Source organism: Polypterus senegalus, chromosome 13 (assembly GCF_016835505.1).
Source record: "Polypterus senegalus isolate Bchr_013 chromosome 13, ASM1683550v1, whole genome shotgun sequence".
NCBI classification, from domain to species: Eukaryota; Metazoa; Chordata; class Cladistia; order Polypteriformes; family Polypteridae; genus Polypterus; species Polypterus senegalus.
Window position 1 is genome coordinate 127033735 of NC_053166.1, and position 26664 is coordinate 127060398.

The 26664-nt window shown below is 34.3% G+C and overlaps 1 protein-coding gene across 7 annotated transcripts in view; it reads right to left on the reverse strand.

Annotated features, from left to right (window-relative positions):
* The window catches only part of LOC120542052 (ubinuclein-1-like), a 66723-nt gene that overhangs the window by 34181 nt on the left and 5878 nt on the right, over positions 1 to 26664 (reverse strand). For 6 of the 7 annotated variants that reach the window (XM_039774160.1, XM_039774159.1, XM_039774165.1 and 3 more), the window contains 8 exons: positions 18359 to 18463; positions 18160 to 18255; positions 17530 to 17673; positions 13754 to 13842; positions 9490 to 9922; positions 5824 to 5894; positions 5117 to 5246; positions 305 to 423 (listed from right to left, as the gene is read on the reverse strand). In XM_039774160.1, coding sequence (XP_039630094.1) covers positions 305 to 423; positions 5117 to 5246; positions 5824 to 5894; positions 9490 to 9922; positions 13754 to 13842; positions 17530 to 17673; positions 18160 to 18255; positions 18359 to 18463 — 1187 coding nt within the window. The remainder of the gene's footprint in view (positions 1 to 304; positions 424 to 5116; positions 5247 to 5823; positions 5895 to 9489; positions 9923 to 13753; positions 13843 to 17529; positions 17674 to 18159; positions 18256 to 18358; positions 18464 to 26664) is intronic. The other variant, XM_039774163.1, reaches the window with a different exon arrangement.

Consider the following 26664-nt stretch of genomic DNA (forward strand, 5'->3'; position numbering starts at 1 on the left):
AAAACTAAAGTATTCTAAGAAATTACATGTCAGGACTCTGGGGGGGAAAAAGGAAGCATATTTGAAGGGACAAATAATCTTACGTTTTCTACAAAAATAAAAAGTTTTAAACTAGAATGCCAATAGAAATAAAAAAAGACGAATCGGAACAGACAGAGAGAAGGGAACTAATGGAGCAAATGATATTTGATAAATGCATAGAATTACTATCAGATCTTTAACATAGGTTCATCATAATACCATCAGTAACACAAATTACAAATATCAATATTGCCAGAAGTAATCAATGTTAGTCAGCACATACTTGGCAAACTTGGCCTGGGTATGAGCTTGGCATTCATCTTGGTATCTGGAAATCTGATCAGGCATTGCTCTTCCAATGGCTTCTTTAAGCTTCTGCATTGGATCTTTAAGACGCCCATCCTAAGAACCAAGAGAAACACAAGTTAATTTTGTTTGGAAATCTATACAGATGTGTATGTAAGCCAGTATACAATAATCAGATGCCTTGAAGTTTAAGTTTGTCAGAACTTATCTATATATTTATCGATCGATCAATTGAAAGAAATATACCCAAATAAGTTATGTATATAGATTTGATTATAACTTGTATACGCTTTTATATTATGCTTAAACTGCTACTCCTCTTTAATTTGTACATTATATAGGTATATATACACAAACAGACACATAAATCCTTGTGACCAACTTCTTCATTCAAGATTAAATTGCTTACTCCATTATTATCCAAATCCTTGTCACCTATTGGTCTCTACATACAGAAATAAATGCACACAGAAAATTAGGAACAAGCAATTTCAGGACTGTGAAGATTTATACTGATTTAATTTATCAGCACTGTGTTTGAACATCTCCTGTTTATCTAAGCCCTTTGAGATCGATTAATCCATTCTGGTAGCAAGCAATAATGTGTGGAGGGTAGGAAAAAAACAGGGATGGGATACTAGCACATACCAAAGAGGAGATACAAACATAGTCTGGGCTATCTTAGATTAACCAGATAATTGGACATATAAAACTCTTGTAAAAAGCAAAATATGTAAAATCCACAAAGAAAAGCACTATCGCTCTCTGTCTTCCTAATCCATTAGTAGCAATCCTTTAGTTATTGATAATCCAAGTAACAGATTACTACAGAAATACCCCAATTTTGAATACTGAAATTGCTAACCAGTTCCCCCTGCCAAAAATAAATGCTTCGTACTTTAACATTGGAGAATTATAGTCACTTTATGGCATATTACAGCAACAGGATAAGTAATAACAGGCATTTTTCTATGAAGGAACCTTTTTCCCCACAAAGGCACAAGTGTACAATAGAGCAACCCCAGTTTATAAATAAAAACACAGAAGTATGAAAAATGCACTGCCACAGCCCCTGCGCAGTTCAAGTATTGTAAAAAACTGAAGAAAGTGGTGAAAGCACAGAATACTACTAACACTCTGCCTTTTTTACACTCAGGATATTTATAGCTCACTCAGTCTTAGATGGGCAAAAATGATTATTAAATACAGCCACCCTGCACAGTCACTTTTGATACTTCTAATTTCTGGCAAATGGTATAGGCCCATATAGAACTCACACCAGTAGATGTCACGACAGTTTCTATCCATAAGTCATAAAATTATTTAAAAGATCAAATAAGGTACTTTATTACTGTCTATGTTCTGAAGAAACATGCAAGTAATTTCACTGTACCGAGCACATGAGAATACACTTGAACTTGAATTACACAGAGGCTGTGCAACGTTAGGATTTAGATTTTCCTGTGCCTTTTTACACTGTTCACCGAATTAAAAGAAAAATACCCCTGAAACCAGAATAATAAGCCAACTTAACGCATAATTCAAGAATATTTTTCCCTTTGTATTATTTGATCAAGTACTTCATATTAGAATAACCAAAAGCCAAAAATGTTGAATGTACATTGCTATTAGGGTGCCATTCACAAACTACTTGCTCACTTTTCTCTTTGTAGCTATTTTTGTTTCTTAAAGTAAAAGCCTTTCAAGCATTCTTGAATATTCAGTATAGTATAAGTTGAACAATTCTTTCCTGTTGTGACCTGGAATAATGATAGTTAATTTATCTCCATCCATTTATTGGTTTTCTAACCTATTTTTCCAACTTGCAAGCATTAGTCAGAAAGTGGAAACCAATTTTTCGGCAGAGCACCAACAACATGAAGAACACATTCATACCATCACACACATTTATATAGGGCCAATTTTGAGATGTCAAATAACATAACTTCTATGTCTTTGAAATTGTGAAATAAAAGACAAACAAGAATCTAGACTTGGAGAGAACCTTCAAAATTCCACAAAGAAAATGTCTAAGCCCCAGGTTTGGAATTTATGACTCTGGAATTGCGAGACAGCAGCACTAACTACAGGCACTACCATGCTATTTACTATTTATTTTTTTCAAAATGCATGGCTCTCAATAGAGAAACAATAGCTATCTCATTCATCAATCTTCCTTAATCACATATCTACAGTGGGGCAAGGTCATCATGCAGATGAAGCCTATGCCAGGGATCACAGGATGCAAAGCAGGAACTACAAATGGACAATCCATCACAGGGTGAACTCATTTGACCCGAATCTGAGGGGTCAAGTTTTATTGGATTTTGGCATGTGATATTATTTAACCATCAGAAATCTGTTCATTATTTCATTTTATTAAATTAGGATAATAGGTATAAGATTTGATTATCAGTGCTGTAGTCAACGGATATTGACAAACGTTAACTGGTTGCTGCAGAGTTGGGTCCAGCATCCAGGGCTTATCCAGATATCTTACAATTAGGTAGAGACTACCAAGTACGATTCAACTGACATAGTACCAACAATAGAAGATACTAGTAAGCCTCAACCCTAAACAATGGGGTCCATTTCTGTACAGAAGTTTACTGCAATGGTACAAAATCTCTATAACTTCAAAGCTGTAAATAAAGAAAGCAAACTGACCACTGAAGAACAAAAGATGTTTGCGCATTTTAATTGGTCAATTTAATTAATGTATGATGGAGTGAGACAAAGGATTCTTTAAAAAAAAATTATATAATTAACTGATTAGTCAACATCATCAAGTGCCTGATCAAGTGCCCGATTATGTTATGAACAATAAAACAGCCAATTAAATTAAATTATTCAGGTTTTTTACCAACCACAATAATAAACATTCACTTTTATGCACAGATTACTCAGTTCAGTGTTAGGGGGAAGTGGCAGTTAATTTTTATTGTAGCCAATATTTAATTGGGTAAATTAAGATTTTTTTTCCCCCCAACTGCTTTATCCACACTACTTTATAAATGTACCCAGAATTGTAAAATAAGCTTTATCCTGCTAGATATTAACCCAAATCTTTATCAGGCTCAGAATTCTATGTAAAAATGGTCAAGCCGAGTCAAGCGTCTCTCAGGATAAGCTATTATGAACAAGACTGAATAATGCTCGGGACAGTAATGTGCTCCCATCTAATGGATAAAATAACATCATGCTGCAGTAAAAAAAAAATTCAATGCATTTTCCACTTTATGGTAACTTATCAATAATCATGAGTTGGGTGAAGCCTTCAACCAAAACATACAACAACATCTAAACAAAAAACTGCAAAATCAGTTTAGAATAAGCTGAAACTGAACCTTTAGTTAAATGAATCAATAATAAATAATAATAATAATGCAAATTGGTTGTCAGACATTGGCACAGATAGTGAAATTGACACTATAAAACCGAATCACCATGATACTCCAGATGAATTTGGTTGTGTAAAACTTCAATATGTAAAGGTATGTGTGAGGCAAAAGGACAAAATGATTGTGACCAAGTGAAAGGACAAGAAACACATTAGCTCACTAAGCTCTATTCACAATGTAGCAATTGTCAATGTTTATATGAGGGAAAATGTGGAAGCAAACCTCATGTGCCGTGGAACTCGACAATAATATAAGAAATGCATGAATCATGCAGATCAAGCACTGGCATTCTACCTCTCATGCACAAGCAACAGAAACATATTATAAGAAAAGGGTTCAATGTAACACACTTCTATTGCCCCACTTACAACATTGCACTATGCTTTGGTGACTTGTTTCAAAGCATATCATACAAAGGATGTGGGCAAAATCTGCAACACCACAGCAGTGAACTACTGTACTTATGTTCGTAAGCTTGGGTATTTACATTTTACTGTTACACGTAATAACCTTTTTTGTTGTTGAAAAAAAAAATTAACGTTTTTGATTAACTTTTTCAGGGGTAAAAGAAGGCTACTGGCAAAAGACTTACGCCCAGCAAAGTTTGTAATACTTAGTAACAGTCAACAAAAAAGTTCTGTTAAGTGACACTATAAAAGGGAAGATTCATTACATAACAATACTGGAGAACCCAGCATCAAACTACAGCTAAATAATATGTTATTGTCCTATACAATTTCTATGGCTACATAATGGCAGAAAACAAGTCATTAGCCTCAAGAATATCACTAAACAATATGCTGCAAAATAAATGTCTATTATTAAGCCAAACCCTAAAAAACAAAACAATAACTTATAGTGACAGGTAATTAAATGTAACAAATAAAAACAGTTTTTTAGGTTTAGGCAACAATCCCATACATTTGAATGGCAACAGAATTTTAAATTGGGGAGTCACAAAAACCTTCATCCACTCCGATTTAAAAGATTTCTTTCTATAGTAATCAAAAACAGTCATTGACTGAGACCAGGAGTTAAGGCTATTGACTATCATCAGTTATTCAACCTTCATGATTATTCAGGCAAAATGATTATAAGAGGTAATAGCCTTAACTGAAGTCAATTCTCAAAAACTAATGTAAAAGTGTACACAATACATTAAAATAACCAAATCTGAAAAGTAAATGTCAACTGAAGGAGGTGGTTACTCTGCATTCTATTGCAGATCATCTTTATTGAATATTTTACATTTTAAAAGCACCAGGAGAGATATCATTTATGAATTTTGCGAGTAATTTAATAAATTTGCAGTGTTTCACCTTTTACTTCCATATGAAGTTTATACACAGAAAACTTCATTGGGTTTTAATTATTTGGAATATGTGTACCTGTTCATGTAAATGCAATTTCTTTGCTCTTTTAACCAATGTGTCCTTACTGCAGGGAAGGAAAGAGGCCAGGTGGGCATAAACACCAGAACGCGCCTGGTTATTCAGTTCTCTGGACTGAAGCTCAATGCTAAATGTGCAAAAGAAGATAAAATAGTTAAAAACAGTAGGATAACATCATCCAGAAAATGATTCTGTAGCATTTGAATGTAATATTTAAAAGATGTTCAGAAGTCCTTATCCAACTTCAATTAAAGCACTGGCAGCCTGAACAAATCACTTTGGTGGATTGATTGAATTAAATGTTTTGTGAGTGAATGATTCCATTTAAAACATTTGCATATAAAACAGAAAACTAGCTTTCTGAAAGGAAATGCTTTTGGTTTAAAGACTCAGCTTTGGATTTTGACACTTCTTAAGTAAAAACAAAGAATAAAAAATACAGATTTAAGAGTTTTAATGACTACTGTATTATTGTCATTTTAGCCCCTCTAAAAGGACAGAAATAAGCAAAATGGAAAGGTTCAAGCCCCCAAGTACTATGGCAAGGAGCACCTAAAGAATGGTATCAACTCAAGAAATAAAGAAAAAAAAACTTTCTAAGAGGAACTGGGAAAATTATGGGAACTGAACTACGGTAATTGCAAGCAATAAAATGTAATCAAAATATAATTTGACACCAAAAAACTAAACATTGCTGTACTCACTCAAGTAGCATATTGTTCACATCTTGTGTAAAAAATTTCTGCTTGCCCTCTCCCTCTGAGGCTTTGGCTGCCTGATATTTAAAGAAAAATATACTTAGTGTTCACAAACCTTTCCACAGTAGTTTTTACTTTATTTCTCCATGAAAACAAGTTTTAAAGTTATAAATAACCAGGAAAAAGTTTTAAATGAACTTGCACTGCAAAAGGGAAGTTTGATGGAGCTTATGGTATGTTCTGGAAATAAAAATTGTAATAATGGCAATTAGAAGGGTCTACGGCACTTTTTGAACACAAAACCCTACAGAAATTATCCATACCTTAATTAGTATAAATGATTTTTATAGTAATTCAAAATCTACAAAGATAGACTTATGTACCAATGCAGTATAATAATCCATCCATCCATCCATTATCCAACCCGCTACATCCTAACTACAGGGTCACGGGGCAGTATAATAAATTTTTAGAAAAATTAGTTGCATGGACATAAAACTTGTTAGATGTCAAAGAGGACTTCATAAAAATCCAAATTAAATACATTAACGCTCATTTAATTTTTATCCATATAAAACATAGAAATAAAATGGCAAGATTAGGCAATCTGAATCTGTTTATTTCATGGCTGACATACTAGATTTTAACTGTACCTTCAAAACTTTGTGACACATTTTTGTAAGGTAAAAATATAAAGTTTACATGATCATGCCATGTTGCACTTTTCAGTTAGTGTCACATCTACATCAGTTTGACAAGAGCATATAATGCTCTGTAATTTTCTTATGAAATACGGAATTTTACTAAAAAGGGTTCTCATCCACTGAACACATAGATGTCAGGATTCAAAGGTAAAAAGAATGTGTTTAAATTGAATGGCTAACAATAGGTTTTACTGAAATTATATGTACTGCAATGCTTAATTTGTGGAGAGCATCTACACTTGATTCATATTAAGCTTTACAATGGTAACTGTGCAATCCTTAGAAAAGGTACTTCATGCATTCAGAGAATGAACAATTCGCACGACATTTCCACTTCCCTCTCTGGCCCACAGTGGGATCTTAAGTAAGCATCTAGATGCTCTAAATATAAAATATGTCCTGCATATAATAGTACTTAAGTTGCTTACAGTTACAGTAATACGCTTTAATTTTGTCTACACCACATAAGGGGAATATAAAAACATGTTTGTAACATGTCTGCATTTCATTCACAAAAGATCTGAGTACTGTTTACTACGTAATTAAATGCATAATCCACTGAATTATACACTATTAATTTATACCACATTGTTAAGTGTTCCTTGTGCATCTTGTTTGTAGAATCTTTGATCATTCATTTCGGTTCTTGTCACACTTAAACATTATCAACACCTGAAACAATATGGACAATGTTGCAGTTTTCAGTGTACTGTGCATGCACAACATATTCTAGCAGTACGATGTGTTGTATCTAGTAAGCTAGAGATAAAGATTAAGAAAAATGCTAGTCAGTGAAAGAGAAAGATGAAATGAGTAAGGTTAGAAATTTGCCATTTCTTTTATTATATTTCAGAAATGTGCCATACAAATTACTTTTTTTTTTTACTAATAATAATAAGGGTATTTAGTTATGAGTGCAAGAACTATGTTTACATTTTTAACATAATGGCCATATCTTGAGCTATGCATTAAAAGCATAAATGGGCCAATTATAATCACTGGCCAATCAATACATTCATCTCAAACAGGCTATTGGCAGAGAAATTAACTTCTAATATTCATGAACAGTGTAATTATAAGATACTTTTTTCCCCATCAAAATATCAAAAAAAAAAAAAAAAAAAAAAGTTGCTTTACAGTTTTAAATTGTTTTAAATCAGTTATTACTGCAGTAACTTAAAAAGAAAATATATATATACACAAGGACTAAAAGTGTAAAATGACTACATTTTTTCGGATCAAAATGAATTATTACAATATATATTTATTAAAAAGATTGGTAAATCGGTTTGTGACCATGATTTGTATAGAAAATTGAAGACAAAACAGACATTTTTGGGGTGCTATAATTATAAAACCACATAACTGTAAAACTAAAATAATACGCTCAAACTCACTTAATCCAATTCGTGGTCACTGGATGCCAGAGCCTATCCAGATAGCATTGGACATGAGCCGGGAAACAGGGCACCAGTTCAGCACTGGGCCCACTCACACAAACATCAAAACAGAATTAGAAGCCATATTTTGTTTGAAAAGTGGAGTAAGGAAGAGATTACACACACAGCCATAGGAATGGAACAATACACTGCATACTGTTCTAATACTGTACACTTTGTGTATTTCAGTACACAAATGTACTGTACATTTGAATAAATAAAATCCTTTAAATGATGTAAATCTTTACGTATAGTTGATGCAACAAATGAAAAGTAAAATGTTTTGCTAACAATTTTATCTTACAAAGAATTCCTTTCACCAATGTCTGCTGCATCACGGTGTAGTACTACCCTGCTACAGAGCACTGCCAATTAAGAACCTGCTCCCAAAGCACAAGGTATATCATCATGTTATTCTCAGAGAGTGTAGCCAATGCAGACATGCCACATGTCAAGTGTCACTTTTGACTTAGATTTTATGTTCTATTGAAAAATGGTAACAATTCTCTATGAACATTTTTAAAAATTGTCTTTAATAAGAGGTCTTGTTTAGTTCAATTTTTTAACCAGAATCACCAGCATTTTCTCATCCCAATTTCACAGTTTCAGTTTTAGCACTATTCATAAACAGATATTCTATACTAAATCACCTTTTAATAGGGAGTGGTTGCCAAAATTGTGCATGCTATAGTAAAAAAGTATAGTAAGAATTACAGAGCATATTGTTTGATCAGAGTTTACTGCAGATTTTGGACATTCACTTGTATCAGGGTAGAATTAAAGGTATAAGCTTATGTTATTTTCAAAGCAACAAAATAACCAAATAGAAAATAAACACAAATAAGAGCTATGAAGCCAAAATAATAAGATTATTTCTAAGAAATCTAGAATAACTGCAGCTACTGTAACTTTAAGTGAAAAACTTGACTGCTGTTGGCACTTCAGGTTAAGGCAGGAGTAAACTATGAAACATTAACAGGGGAAATATTCTTTTAATAATTTTTTTCTCTCATTCAGGCATGAATAAATTGTTATCAAAATAATGATGTACGGTAATTGCATCATAAACACCTGTATATATTTATTACTGTGGGTGATAATGTTAGAACACTGCAAAAAAGAATATGTGAATATGTAGAAGACAGAAATAAAAGTGATCATACTTCATGTATAGCACATATAGAAAACTGTCTATAATATTCACATTACACATACCAACCCAACCAGACATGCACAATAAAATAAAAATAGATTATTAATTATATCCTATTGGATTACTTAAGTTTTATCAGCATGAGTCAGATTTAACATTTTCAACTGATTTAAGTTTTGAAACAGTATAGTTTACATACAATTTCCGGTCACTGGTAATATCAGCTGCCTGAAGAACTGAAAAACTACTAGCAGACAGCAAATTTAATTTATATTTCATTTTCAAAAACCTTGTTAGTAATACAAACTATTTCCTATTATAACAATACACCTTGGCACACACAGCATGCAGATTTTATCACTGTATGGACACTTACCAAAGTAAGTTCTTTAATACGTGTCTCCAAAGGCATAGGCAGACCTTCAGGTAGTGTAGGCATTTGTTTATGACTTGTACTCTGTCCAGCAGACAGAGGGTCACTACCCTCATCCATATCATTCAGTGGGCTGGCAGCTGGAGATTCAGACAGGAGCTTTTCTAAATCTATATCAGCTATGTCTATACTACTAGCTGCTTGAAGTAAATCATTTTCATTTGCAGACCCAATAAGTGAGAACAGTGGATCAGAGACATTTAAACTGATTTCTACATCTCTTGTAGTCTGGATACTGGCCAGTGATTTGGGGTCTTCTTTTTCCATGGCTTCTTTCTCCTTCTGAAACTTTTTTAACATTTCTTTTACACTAAGGGCACCAGTGTATTTTTTCTTTTTCTTCTTTTCCTCCTTATTAGAGTTCAATGGAATGATTCTGATTTGTAAACAAACAGATAAAAATATTATAATTGCATTTTTGTTATAGAAACGCATATGATTTACAATGAGGTTAAAAACAAAGTACACACCATTTACATTTTCTGGTTTAAAATAAAAAGCATACTTCATCTTAACCAGACACACAGAGTTCAAATACAAGACAAAATAGATAAAAAATGCACAACAATAAATTGTGTTGCATTAAAAACCACGTCTACTTTTAATTAAATAATTTTCGGCATCTCCTTTACCAACAATGTTAACCTCTTTAAGATGATGTTTAACATTGCATTTTCATTCTATGACAAAGTCCCCACTTCCATATAGAAATGCTCTCCTTCTTTGATGATTGAGACCTTCTTTGTACAGTCAAGTCCATAAGTATTTCGCTCTGTTTGCCACCACAATGGATTTGAAATAAAGCAATCATTATGTGATTGCAGTAAAGATGTTCAACTTTAATTTACGGGGTTTACCAAAAATATTGTACGGGCCATTTATGAATGTCAGCCATTTTGACAAGATGTTCAATAGCCAGGAGGGAGCACTTCCCTCATTATTTCATCAACTATTTAAGCATGTAAAAGGTCTAGAATTGATTCCAAGTGTGGAATTTCATTTGTAAGCTGTCATTATGAATTGTCAAAGAGGTGTCCACGTAAGTAAAAACAGACCATCGTGAGGCAGAGAAAACAAAACAAACCCTTTCGAGAGATAGCAGCAACATGAGCAGTGGTCAAATCAACCATTTGGTACATTCTTAAAAACAAGGAAAACACTGACGAGCTCAGCAACACCGGAAGGTCTAAAAAAACCACAGAAGACAACTGCTTTGGATGATTGCAAAATTTTCTCCTTGGTCAAGAAGAACCCCTTCACAACATTTAGACAAACCAAGAACACTTTCCAGGAGAAAGATCTGTCACTGCCAAAGTCTACAACCAAGAAAAGACTTCATGAAAGTTAAGACAGAGTGTTTACCACAAGGTGCAATCCACTGAAAAACTTCAAGCACAGGAAGGGCGGATTAAACTTTGCCAGAAAACATTTTCAAAAGTGTGTCCAGTTCTGGAACAAACTTCTTTGGACAAAGAAAATAAGATGAATACATACCAGAATGTTGGAAAGAGAAAAAACTGCTCATGATCCAATGAATACCACATCATCTATGACATCATGGTGGAGGCAGTTTTATGGCATGATCATGCATGGCTGCTTATTGATGATATGACTGCTGGGAGAAGTAGCAGTATGAATTCTGAAGAGTACAGAGCTATATTATTATCTGCAGATTCAGCCGAATGATGCAAAACTGATGGGACAACACTTCAATATACAGATATGTAATGAGCCAAAACATAATGCTAAGCAAACAAAGTAATTTTCAAGGCAAAGAAGTGGAGTACTGTTCACTAGCCAAGTCAATCAACTGCCCTCAACCCTATTGGACATGCATTTTAGTTGCTGAAAACAAAACTGATGGCAGAAAGTCCAACAAACAAGCAGCAACTGAAGACAGCTGCAGTAAAGGTCTGGCAAAATATCACCAGGGTGGAAACCCAGCACTTGGAAATGGCCATGGGTTCTAGACTTCAGGCAGTTATTGACTGTAAAAGATTTTCAATCAAATATTGAAAATGATCATCTATGATTGTTAGTTTGTCCAAATACTTTTAAGTCCCTGAAAATAGGGCGGGGGGCATGTATAAAAATGTCTTTTCCTAACAGCTCATACAATATTTTTGTTAAACTCCTTCAATTAAAGGTGAAGGTTTATACTTCAATCACATCATGATTGCTTTGTTTCAAATTCATAGTTGTGGTGTACAGAGCCAAAATTATGAAAATTTTTTCACAGTCCAAATACTTATGGACCTGACTGAATATATTGGACAACTCATTGTGATCATTGATCTTTAGATCAAGTTTTTCTAAACCTGCTCATTGCGAAATACTGAACCAGTTTGTGTTCTGTTTGTGAACCTGTTTCATGGTTCACTTTTTGAACAGTTTTATTTCTTTTCTTGAATGTTTTGGTATTTTCCAGCTATAATTCTCATCTGGCCAATGTAGGCAATAGCATTTAGCAGAGCAACAATATGGTAAACCTCTGGATTTAACCATGTCAGATTCTGAAAACACTGATTTTTTGCACAATATTTTTAACAACAGGATGATAGACTACATTATGTTTTACATATTTGAAGGTTATTCAGAATAATAGGTGGCAATATTTTTACAGCAATTAACATAATCCCTTTTTATGGAAATGTTGAATTTGTTCTTCCTTTTCAAGTAACAATTTGTAGAGGATTTGGTTCACTAGGCTCTAACTTCCACATTTAGTACAATGACAGAATGCAGTTTGCATTTTTCCCCTCATTGGATGGTGGCTGACTGCAAGTTGTCTGCATCAGGATAACACATAATGTTTGAAATATCAAATATAGTTAATTCACCCATTAATAGAATCAGATTAATATACACATAAGGTAAAATATTTTTAAATACATTTGTTGAACCAAAACGTAGTATACAATCATGCTTTCTTTTTAAACATAAGTCATTTTTTTACCTGTATTTAATCAGATAGATGGATGTATGGATGGATAGATAGGTAATCTTTATATGACCCCAGGGGAAATTTGGCATTTTACAAAAGCTCATTAAATACATACACGCACAGATATGTACACACACTATGATCTGAACACACCATAATGACTAAAAAGAAAGAAAATTAAAAACAAATGTATGACTTGTCAGTTACAGTCATAGTGAAGCATGATGTAGGGATATTGCTGTTGGTATAAATGAGCCCCGGCAGCATTTATTGACACACATTTCCTGAATAATTCATTGGCTGAAAGTATATGGCATCAGTGAGTCAGAGAGAAGATGTGCAGCATTGTTCATAACAACACTCAGTTTTGCTTTAATTCTCTCCTTCACAACTACCTCCCGGGTGTCCTCCATGCCTCCCATAACTAAAACTGCTCTTTTAATTAATTTGTTGATTTGGTGAGCCTTTTAAAAAGTGAGGCTACTGGCCCAGAACACCACAGCATAGAAAACTGCACTGGCCATCAGAGTTGTAGACCCAAACTAAAAGAAAGCAGTGTTGTAGAAGCAAGGAGTATGCTCTGCCCTTTTTCAAATAGTTCCACTATGTTAAAAGACAAGTCCAACTGGTCATTGACATGGACCCCAAAAAACTCCTCCTCCAAGTACTTGTAAGAGTGCACCACCTCTACATCCAATTTTTGAATAATGACTGGACATATAGGCTCTTGGGTAGAGTAAAACTCAAAGTAGTGACTTTCAACTTTTATTGAAAGCAAAAGGCCAGTCTTGTGTGTCATACTGTGCCTGGTTGGCGAGTCTGATCTTCTTTGCCTGCACTCCGATTACCCATTTTTACACGTGACCTTAATATCCTTTGCCTTTTTGTTGCATTATAATCAAGAAGACTTCAGGCTGTAATCACTGCTAGAAGTGCTTCAATAAAGTAGTAAGTAAAGGGTCTGAATACTTGTGTCAATGTGAAATTTCCCTTTTTTATTTTTAATAAATCTGCTAAATTTCTATTATCTTATTTTCTCTTTGCCATTCTAGGGTACTGAATGTTGCCTAATGTGGGACAACCTGAATTTAAATAATCTTAGCAAAATAAGTAACTAGTAAAAAGACAAGAGGTCTGAATACTTTCTGGGGGCATTATACAGAGACTGACTGAAACAGTGTAGTTTTTTAGGGCACAAACTGTGAAACACTGCAACAAAATTAATGATTTACATATATTTCCCCAAAGAACAGAGAAACATACCCAGCTTTTGACAGCTTGGATTTCTTATGCTGACTGTCTTCCTTTTTTTTTTTCTTTATTTTATCATTCCCATCCTTGATCTTCTTTTTCTGAAGAAACATTTAGTATAAGATATCAGTGAAAACAATATTCATTTTAACTTTCATAAACTGATATTAAATAGTAAATTCCAAACCAAACTTTGTTTGCCTTAAAATAGTACAACTTAAATATTGTTGATATTACTTTGAGAACAAGAAGACCATAAAATCTCATTTTATGAAGAACTGAAATCATAAACATTTCAATTTGTATCAATTTACTCAATATATAGTGAAACTGCTTATGACATTATCATCTACAACCAGCCTTAAGCTTGAAATTTGATTCCTAACCCCTTCGTAAGATGTGTGAAGTAAAGAAACTTCCATGCCCATGAGCATATTTTACATTCTTCAGTTTTCATCTTAAGTCAAAACAGAATGCAACACGAACAAATCTCAGAATAAACACCATTATCTTCTACAATGTGTGAAAACTCCACACAGATAGCGACAGAGCCAAGACTCCTGAAACAGCAGACATAAATACTGTGTCATCTATATGTGTTTGTAATTCAACCAACATATCTTCCTAATTCATTATTATAAAAAAGCTAAAAAACACACACCATAAGTGATTACCACCTGCTGTGCGCTTAACTCTATTACCGTAATGAAAAAACACAGGCAATCTGAATGTGTTGCTTGTAAAAAAAGAAAAAAAAGTCAGCAGCTGGAACCAAACAGTCATTAAATAAAAAATATCTTCACATCAAAAGACATTACAAATGGATTATTATAGCCTATAAAATGTGATAAACCACAATTTTGTATCTCATAAACATATGGTGGTACAAACCGGATTCCAAAAAAGTTGGGGCACTATACAAATCGTGAATAAAAACTGAATGCAATGATGTGGAGGTGCCAACTTCTAATATTTTATTCAGAATAGAACATAAATCACGGAACAAAAGTTTAAACTGAGAAAATGTATCATTTTAAGGGAAAAATATGTTGATTCAGAATTTCATGGTGTCAACAAATCCCAAAAAAGTTGGGACAAGGCCATTTTCACCACTGTGTGGCATCTCCCCTTCTTACAACACTCAACAGACCTCTGGGGACCGAGGAGACCAGTTTCTCAAGTTTAGAAATAGGAATGCTCTCCCATTCTTGTCTAATACAGGCCTCTAACTGTTCAATCGTCTTAGGCCTTCTTTGTCGCACCTTTCTCTTTATGATGCGCCAAATGTTCTCTATAGGTGAAAGATCTGGACTGCAGACTGGCCATTTCAGTACCCAGATCCTTCTCCTACGCAGCCATGATGTTGTGATTGTTGCAGAATGTGGTCTGGCATTAACTTGTTGAAAAATGCAGGGTCTTCCCTGAAAGAGATGACGTCTGGATGGGAGCATATGTTGTTCTAGAACCCGAATATATTTTTCTGCATCGATGGTGCCTTTCCAGACATGCAAGCTGCCCATGCCACATGCATTCATGCAACCCCATACCATCAGAGATGCAGGCTTCTGAACTGAGCGTTGATAACAACTTGGGTTGTCCTTGTCCTCTTTGGTCCGGATGACATGGCGTCCCAGATTTCCAAAAGAACTTGAATCGTGACTCGTCTGACCACAGAACAGTCTTCCATTTTGCCACACTCCATTTTATATGATCCCTGGCCCAGTGACAACGCCTGAGCTTGTGGATCTTGCTTAGAAATGTCTTTTTCTTTGCACTGTAGAGTTTCAGCTGGCAACGGCGGATGGCACGGTGGATTGTGTTCACTGACAATGGTTTCTGGAAGTATTCCTGAGCCCATTCTGTGATTTCCTTTACAGTAGCATTCCTGTTTGTGGTGCAGTGTCGTTTAAGGGCCCGGAGATCATGGGCATCCAGTATGGTTTTACGGCCTTGACCCTTACGCACAGAGATTGTTCCAGATTCTCTGAATCTTCGGATGATGTTATGCACAGTTGATGATGATAGATGCAAAGTCTTTGTAATTTTTCGCTGGGTAACACCTTTCTGATATTGCTCCACTATCTTTCTGCGCAACATTGTGGGAATTGGTGATCCTCTACCCATCTTGGCTTCTGAGAGAAACTGCCACTCTGAGAAGCTCTTTTAAAACCCAATCATGTTGCCAATTGACCTAATTAGTGTTTATTGGTCTTCCAGCTCTTCGTTATGCTCAAATTTACTTTTTCCAGCCTCTTATTGCTACTTGTCCCAACTTTTTTGGGATTTGTTGACACCGTGAAATTTTGAATCAACATATTTTTCCTTTAAAATGATACATTTACTCGGATTAAACGTTTGATCTGTCATCTACGTTCTATTACAAATAAAATATTGACATTTGCCATCTCCACATCATTGCATTCAGTTTTTATTCACAATTTGTTTAGTGTCCCAACTTTTTTGGAATCCGGTTTGTACATACATTGTGTGACATACCTCTAAGATGTATTTATTGTGAATAGCAGCTGCAAGACAAAGAGGATACTATAAAAATAGCTTTTTGTGAATAACTATAAGAAGAGCTTTGCTGAAATGCACCGATTGCCATGAGCAAAAATCTGTGATGATGCAAAGAAGCTGCAGGTATATGAAGAGCATCAGGACCAAAAAGCATGCAACACATGTGAAAATCATTTACATCCTAGACATTTCAATGTAACATTTGTACCCAGGTTAAACATACATGAGTGTCAATTTGTGCATCTACACATTTATATGGCTAATGTAAAATATGAATTGCACAGTACGGCAACAAAACAACAGCAGAACGTTGGACAAGTGCTTTTGTAATGAGTAGATGAGGAAAATCTGGGCCTTGAAATGGGAGCAGCTATTTCTGTATTTTCTAAGCAAGCACAGAATGAGTCTCTATTATAGAGGTTTTTGCATGTCGTCAGACAAGGGACTGTCCTCACTAAAAAGCCTCCTTAATACATCCAAAGGAATGTATGTGTATATACACATATTAGATGTATATACTGTAGACATAAGAAATTGGACAGGGAAGTAGACCATTCATTCTATCAAGACCATTTGTTTAACTAACAGCTTTCTCCTAATATCTTATCCACATTCTTCTTAAATTTAAAATTAAAATTTAAAATTAGCATATTAACACACTAGCAAATAATCAGACTGGTAATTATTATACAAAAACGTACATCAGCACCACAGAAAGCTCAAAAAGAGTGTCTAAATTGACACTTGTCAAAGTGTCTAAGGTAGGGGTTATGAGGAAAGACTAAAGTACTTGAATATTTTTAGTTTAATCAAAAAGTTTTTCTTTAAACTGAATAAATTAGTGAAACTTGGTAGACAGCAGTACTCTAAGAACATTCAAAAGTACACTTTGAATGGTCTATTCTAATTAAAACTGTTCAAAATTTCATTGTAACATTCTGAGTTTTCTTGGGGACTGTTCACACTCCTAAATGTAAAATTAATTCTGTTCTTTTTTCCTTATAGGAGCATTATTTGCCTTTTAATTAAAACTGTTTTGTGACTCTTTTTAGTTATTTGATAGTAGGAAGTAAAGCAAGTTTGGGGGAAAAGCAGGTAGTTGGATACATCAACAATGAGTACATAATATGTAACATGTATTGTCACTTCATACATTAGCAGGTTTATAGCTTCCTTTCACATTGCGCTAAAGCAGTTAACTTAACCAATAATACTATGCACAAACATTTTTCCTATAACAAACCTATAATTAGTTCCTGAAAATTTACCTTTGGAGACTTTACTTTTTTTTTCTCTTTTGTAAAATCATCCTCTTGTTCAGATTCTGATGCTTGCCGGAACTGAAGGGTTCCAGAATTTATGTAAAACCCTCCATATTTTGTTGTTAAAGAAGCAGGTACAAGCTCATCATACTTTGTGGGAGGAACAAAAAAACACAACTGTTAATTGAAGCTTTTAAAAGAAGTCAATTTTTAATACAAATGAAAGTGCAATTTTTACAGATACATTCAAAAAGTTATTTTTGTTTGGCTGCACATTATGCAATTATAAAATATCGCACACTTTTTTCCACCTTGGTTCACCAGTTTGCAAATGCTGTGAAATATGTTACTTTCAGGTCAACTATAAATAATAAAAAAGTAACAATAATTGAAAATGAATTGGCATTAAACAGGATTAAGTACCAAATATAACTAATTAAATAAATAAGACACATTAAGAAGGTGGGTGATGGCATAACTGAGACATGTAATCGGTTAAAATCACATGATTTTATGATCACATGATTACTAAAAAACACACATTATTTAAACTGGATTTGAACAAAGGTTGACTAAGTTAAGATCAATTTTTTTTTTATATCCAGAAAGTAAAAAAACAACACACACATAGCTTACCGCTTCAGAATTGTCAATAAACGGATCAGTGTCATCATATCCATAGCCCATATCAATTAAGTCCTGCATTCTGTCCTTCTTGCGCTTCTTTGGACCCTTATATAAAAAAGGGGAAAGTAACATGTAAAAATGTATCTTTACATACATTCTATAATAAACTCTTAAAAAAAAAAAAAAGTGTGAATATTAAAATACAAACATATTTTTCTTCAAACTTCTTAGCAAGGGCTTCCACCTCTTGTCTTTGTTTGTCATTGTCTTCAGCATTTTCAAAAAAATCAGCAGTTACATTTACAGATTCTTTCTGTAAACCAAAGAAAAATATATAAGGGAGCATGCTACTGCAAACACAATTTGATACACAATTAAAGTTTAATTTTCACAAATGACAAAATGATACAAAATAACTGAAGACAATATGTAAAGATACCTATAACTGAAAATCACAAAATAAGACAAATATTTGAATCACAAGGAGTGATCTCAATAAAAAATATTTAAATTTAGCTTTCTATTACCAGTAGATATTTATTAGCAGTTTTAAAGATAAAACAAAGCATATTGGTATACGCTGTGTATCATTTTGTTTCATTATCAGATTTTATAGAATTGTGCACAGCTTGTACAAATTCTTCCTGTGTTCCCAGGCAAAATTCCAGACTTCAAAGACAGCACATTTATATAACAAGATTTTCGTTCTCTGTTATAGTTTAGCAAGATAAACCAATAATGGTACATCTACATATAAAACAACATACACTGATATTTCAAACATTAAGTAGTTCAAAATTAAATGACCTTCATAACTGCTGTTATTAAGAGGAAAAATTCACGTGGGAAAAAATAGAACAATTTAGCAAGTTAAATCAGTCACAAAAATTCAAAATAATACATTGGGTACAAAAAAGCAGATTCACAGCAGTGAAAAAAGAAATAAAAAGGATAGTATAGACAACATCACAAAAAGCCAACTACAAGGTAATTTAAAAATCACATTAGAATGCAATCTTGATGTCATTTTAGAGAAATTAGGTGAATAGGACTGAAAACAGTTGTTGGACTAAATTACCTATTTACTTTTTCTACTTATAACCTTTTGTCATTCACTTAATTTCACTCATACCAAGCACATAATACATCCCCGGAGCGGTCTCTGCTCAATGCCCCAACAATAAAAAAAATAAAGATACCTTAAAAAAATATAATCATTCACTTCAAACTTTAAAAGGGATATCGCATTACAGAACATAAGAAAATGTGTTCAAAGGTAACATCACAAGACATTCTGGCTTTACAAACAATTGCCTATACACAACTTTTCACGTTATACAGACCTTACCCCATCATGGCACTTTAAATAGCTTCACCAAGTTTCATAGTCCCTTCCTTTTTTGTGTGGATGAAAAATCCATCCATCCATTATCCAACCCACTATATCCTAACTACAGGGTCACGGGGGTCTGCTGAAGCCAATCCCAGCCAACACAGGGCACAAGGCAGGAAACAAACCCCAGGCAAGGCGCCAGCCCACTGCAGGGTGTGGACAAACACACCAAGCATACACTAGGGACAATTTAGAATCACCAATGCACCTAACCTGCACGTCTTTGGACTGTGGAAGGAAACCGGAGCACCCAGAGGAAACTCACGCAGACATGGGGAGAACTGACAGACTGAGGAGATTGTTCCTCCCCCACATTATGCGACTCTTCAATTCCACCCGGGGGAGTAAATGCTAACATTATTCAAAGTTATTGTCTGTTTTTACATGCATTTTTATTAATCTTTCATTTTTTTTTTTTTTTTGTATCAGTATACTGCTGCTGGATTATGTGAATTTCCCCTTGGGATTAATAAAGTATCTATCTAACTAACATGCAAACTCCACGCAGGGAGAACCTGGGAAGCGAACCTGGGTCTCCTAACTGCGAGGCACGGGTGAAAAATCTCCAGGTCAAATTTTTGGGCAAACGTTTGAACAATTTTAGTCAATGATTATGGGGGCCTGCCTGCGGCATTGCACAAGTTCTGTTAACATGATACCTTTTTATTGTTGAAATGAATGGGGCTCAGAAATGGTCTTTTTAACAAATAGTATACAGGACAAACTTACTATTGCCAATTTCTTTTGCTTCAGATTAAAATGGCAAAAATGCCTCTACAAATGCAACCTCTGTGTAAAACCAGAGCTATACAGCCTTATGTTATCAAAAGGAAGGGAGCCTTTATGATGATGATTCGCACAAACACACGTTATGTAGGTATGACAAAAGTTTGAATTCAGCTTTTATTTATTATTCGTTTATGAGCAACTATCCAATTAATGAAAAAGAAGAATATTTTTTTTTTCCCCAAATAACCCTGGTGATGCAGTTACTTGTAATGGTGACAATATAATGGGAATACTGGTTAGGATGCTGAAGGTGATAAAAAGGAAAAACATATGTCACCAAGGGTGATAAGGTGGTACTTTTGCTTGCTAAACTTGAGACAACCTGTCTGTTAGCCAGTTCATTTCAACAAGATTTAAATTTATTGTATGGTAATAATTAATAATTGGCAAAACATACTACTCTAATTATGCATTACTATTATTACTACTTATTGTCATACCTTGATCAGATGCATGGAATTTAATTTGTGAGGCTTATACAAATCAAACACCAATAACACAATACACAACAACTGTGATGTTACCAAACAACCAAATCAAAAAAATTATAATATACACTTGCAACTTATGTGCAACAACAGCAACAAAAATGATAAAAAAAGAAATAAAAAGAAATAGCTCTGGACCATTTACTGTTGGAATAACTATGCTCACATATTTTTGGATTTACAAAATGAACACAAGCTCTGGAAAGGACAATTTAATTACAGTTAACAAAACTGCAAAACCAAAGGCCTTGAATGATTGTATACTAGTTGTCTTAAACTAACATATTATGAAATACATTCAGCAACAAAAGAGACTGCTGCTAAATGAAACCATGGTCTATACATTATAGCATCATGAAAACCACTTAACCTAAGTCAGGATCACAATCCATTCAGCTACCATCTCGGGTACCCCTGTAATGGGTTTGATTTTATCACAGGGCCCACTCAGATATACACTTACCAATTAAACTAACATGTCCACCTTTAGAATTTCAAAACTGTTCTGTGATTTCTTTAATGGGTGATCACAAAGAACAGCGAGTCTGTGTTAAATTTTGTTTTTGGGAAAAGACCTGCTTGAAACTGCTTCTAAAGAGGACACTTTAAGTAAAATACAGGTCTACAAACTAGGGGAAATGTCACTGGAAGACCAACGAAGATCTGGCCAACCTTCCACAATTAGGAATAACAAAAATCTTGAAAAAGTTTGAAATGCAATTTACGAAGATCGCTGTCAGACTAGAAGAGATTTCTGAATTGACTTGTGTGTCTTGGAGTTCTTGCCACCATCCCTACTCGACTGATCTTGCTCCATGAGACTTCTTCTTGTTCCCGCATATGAAAAAAAGAACTCAAAGGAAAGCGTTTTTGTACAATGGAGGAAGACAAAGAGCAATCGTTGCAGGCACTGGACAACGTTCGTCTTCAGCAATTACAAAAATGTTTCCACCAGTGGGAAAACTGTTGGGAAAAGTGCATTCATTGACATGGAGAGTACTTTGAAGAAGACTAAAGTTTCAGTAAGTAAAAATTATTCCAGTTATTTTTGGGTATCCCCTTATATGCCTGCAATCATCAAACAAAAATGAAATAATGAATTTGTAGACATCTAGCACTGATAACAATGCTTGACAGCAACTATTACACTGTTGGGGTTTATGGTGGTCTATTAGGGTTCTCCTGATGGATTATTTTTTTTAGTAATTTTAACAGATTTTGTATAGAGATCTGTACACTCTACATTCTTGCAAAAATATTTTGAACACAAATGAAAGAAAATAAATGGGGGAAAAAAATCAAATAAGAACCAAAAATTGGAACGGACTCCTTTTTAGTGGCAGTGTAAAATGCAGTCTTAGACCGCTATCCAAAACCAAGGTAAACCCTACTCTCTACATGTAGCAGATTCCCAGGCGGTTAGTTCAGAACTATAGAGACTCTACTAAAGGCATCTGGCTGGTGGTGGGCTTTGTAAGACTATCACCACTGCTACAAATGAGTAACGTATCTCTAAATAACAACTCACAATCAAAAGCAACAAGTTTTCAAAAAACTGTTCTTTAGCAATACTGTGTAGAAAGATACAGAACAGGAGCAAGATAAAAACATAACATAAAGGACATGGATATATCCATTGGATCAGAGGCATCAAAAAGCATAAGGTGAATATGTACCAAAACCACAAACACCTTATCTAGGTCAGGAATTCCCTACAGAACAGGAAACCATACAAGATAATACATTATTCTAAGAGTCCACTAAGACCCAAGTGGCAACTTTAATTGACCTGCTAGTCTTTATGCCAAAGCACAGGCATCTTGCATCAATATTGCAAAGTCTAGAAAAAAAAAAGAAAGGATGCATCTCCTGAAAAAGGCAAACACTATTATAATAAACAAAGAAACACCATGGTTCTGGAAGCATATGGGTAATTTTTTAAACTAAATGCAAAATGCACTATCCATCTAAAATGTAACTGAATCCCCCAAAAATGATCTCAATTCTGTAAAACAAAATGGAAGTGACAATCTATTTTACGGCAATTCTATTAAAAAGGAACTGGGCCGAGGTCACATCTGAAGTGAACAGGATAAATTGAAATACAAACATATTCATGGAGATAATGCAGTAATAATCTTGTTGTAGTCTGATTGAACCTCAGCTGTTTTGTACAATGATAACAAAACATGCAAATTTAATATGTGATATACCAATTGCATCCTTTAATTTTTTTTTTAATTTTAAATTCATACTCTCTGGAAAAACATTTAATTTGTGCTAACAGGTGTAGAGATTTTCTCTAGGTAATACAAATTCAATTGGCTTCTTTTGGAGGTGTCATTTGACATGTTGTGGGCAGGCACACAGTTGCATTAAAAATTGATCTTCCTCTACCAAAAAAGCCAGAGGGTAAGGGGATAGGTAATGAGCTCGCTCCAGTGAGAAAACCCAGATCCACCAAATAGCACCAAGTATGAGGAAGAAAGCAGCTTTTGATTTGTGAAACTGCAAAATGCTACAACAGCAATCAGAATGCTAGGATACACAGAATGCAGGAAGGAATCAAAATGGCATTGACAGATGTGGTTCCGGAAAATGGTTTCAGCTAAATCTCTGGGAACTAGGAATGAAGTGAAGTTATACTTTGTATAGCTTTTGAAGGTGAAGATTTTTTTTATTACAGGATGCGGGTTGGACAATGGATGGATGGATAGATGGATGGATTTCTATCAATCAAAACAGGAAGCGGTCACATGAAGGACTTTCAAATGAATATTTAAAATACAGGTTACAGACCAGCTTTGAGACTTGTACACACATAATGCATGTCATCTAATATACTCATTGGATTCAATTATGTCCAATCACTGCTATTAGCAACTTAGTAGCCAAAATTACTTGGAAAAAAAAAATGTTCTCAGGCTGAAAAATAGTGTTGACATAGTGCTGTCACTAGAAATAATTTAATAACATTAACCTTTCCCCTAATACAGAAGCATTTAAAATTTACCAAATCCATCTTTACTGTCTTAAAATTATATATCTCTTAATGGAAGCATGGTACTACAATAAAACAGCAGCAGCCTCTCAACTCAACTGCTTGGAATTTAGTTCCTACCCTGACATTAACTGTTTACAAATCCTCCCTGTATTTGTGTACGTTTTCATAAGGCAATCTTCTTGACTATTAAAAATCTTTGTATTAGTGTAATAGGCATGTGAACATAATCCTGGCATAAGTGTGTCCTACAATCAACTGGCAATTCTTCCAGAACCGAGGACTTCCATGTATCTAACATTGTCAAAAAAGGCTTTTTCAGAAAAGGATCAATTATTTCTTTGTATAGTTAAGACCAACCCAGACGCATTACTGTTCCAACAGCAATGCCAAATATTCCCTTTTAAATAAAAGGCTACATGAAAAATAAAAGGAACTCAAGAAATCTGATACTTATATAAAGAGATGGATGTAATACGAATTTAGTCTGATAATGTTTATATATACAAAGTGATATGCAACTTCTGTATACCTACTATAAACAATTACTTTTCCTTTTCACTTACATTTAAATACTCTCAAATATCCTGTTTTCACATTTTTGTCTGCCTAGCTTCCCTCCATCCATATGAGTTAGATTCTAATTTAATTTAGAAAATAGACTATTTTATTTGCTTACATGCTTTTTCAAACAAAAAAGTCTTTGGTTTATTTCAGCAAACCTGTTCTCCTACTGGACAAAATGTGCCAAGTGAAATGGTTATAAAAGGTACAAGCAGTAGAAATTAGCTTTCAATGGGGATTTGCTACATTTAAACTCTGAAACGAGGTTGGGAATTCAGTGATCTAATCGTGAGTAGGTTTTGGTTACAAGTAGGAATTTGTTTTGAGCACTAATTGCAGGGAAATCTAAAAATAACACCCAGTGGAATGATTATACATACGCAATTTAACTAATGAGAAAAGACCATTTACTACATCAAGCTTGTATGTTTAGCTAATAACTAAGCTCTACCAATTCCTAAAATTCTATTCTACAAAGAGAAGTTTTAAAGGGGAACTGATAAGCATTTGAATTAACATAAGATCTTTGGTCTTTCTTTTTTTCTTTGCCGATACAACACTGAAAAGCACCACAGCAACATCCTCCAAGATGGAGCCAGCCATTAAACTTTGGATGCAAAATGTACGGACATGGATGGAGCAAGAAAGAACCACTTATAAATATATTAATATCTTCATTACAGATATCATGTTTATAGATTATACGATTGCAATATTTTATATATTATAAGTTCACAGAGGTTATTTCTGTCACACATACATAATATTTTTGTCTTTAAGAAATATAGTTTTTGTATGTGTAAAAAACATTAAAGATTTGAAGGTTTACAAACCTGTTTCTTAAAAATTTGTTTTAAATGTGGTAAAACATAAGGGTACCCTTGGGGATTCCAGAAATATAACAACCGGAGTCATGAAGTTAGAGTTGGAAGTAATTATTGGGTTAGTGGAGTCAGTATAATTGTAAACTGTAATTCAATGTGTTAAAATGTTTCAGTTTTCCATTATCAAACCCGCTATATCCTAACTACGGGGTCACGGGGGTCTGCTGGAGCAAATCCCAGCCAACACTTGGTGTAAGGCAGGAAACAAACCCTGGGCAGCCCTGCACGCACGCACGCACGCACACACTAGGGACAATTTCGAATCGCCAATGCACCTAACCTGCATGTCTTTGGACTGTGGGAGGAAACCCAAGCAGACATGGGGAGAACATGCAAACTCCATGCAGGGAGGACCCAGGAAGCGAACCCAGGTCTCTTTAACTGAGAGGCAGCAGTGCACAGTTTTAAATATACTAATTCTATTAAACTATTTTTTTCCTTCTCAGGATACATTTTACTTTAAACTGAAGACTGATTTCTAGTTTTTTTTGTAAATTTTAAAATAATACATATTTATAGTAGTTAAAACACTGTGCACAAATTAACAAGGAGTTTTAACAATGTCAGCTGGTTTTGAACACTTGACAAGCACAACAGATAGGAAATATGATCAATGTCCATTAGTTATAGAAGATGATTGTGAAATGTATGTTTGGCAAAACTATGTAGTGTTAGTGGTTCTGAAAATACTTAAAAGGTGCAACAGTTTAAAAAAAAACATTTGTAGTGTTTTAATCAAAAGTCTTAGAAGCTGTACTTTGTATCTTGTGTGTCGCGTGCTTATAATCAACATAGTAAATACATTAGACTAATTACAAATAGAGGAGTTGGAGCGGTAAATTTAGTAGACCGAGACAAAGGTTTTGTGTACCAACTCTACATCTCTGCTAACAACCGCCAAAACCTCAAAATGTGGGCTCAAAATGCAGTAAATATGGGTCTGCTGTAAGCTGCCCACGATTTCATGATGTACAGAGTCCACTGTGAGCAGCCCAAAGTGATTAAAATGTTCTACCCAAACTGGCCCCACAGTGGCCCAGTATGGGCATGTTTGTTGGGCTGTCAATGAATGGCAGTGTCTAGAGCTGGTTCCCGTCTTATGTCCTATGCAACTGAAATAGTATAAAATAACCAAGAATTGGATTAAAATTTTTTGATAATGGTATTTTTTGCTATATCAAATCCTTTTGGAAAACGTTGTAATTTTGCCTACCGCGATTATGTTATGGCACTGTAAATAACCGTTAGAAAAACAAGACCATAAACCAGAGTAATTGAACTTTTGGGTAAAGCAAACTTACCAATACCTTTAGGAAAGACAAACTATCACTTAATAATGTGCGCAACTGACAAAAAAAGAGTAAGAATTAGAATGTGCACACAGTAGATCTCACA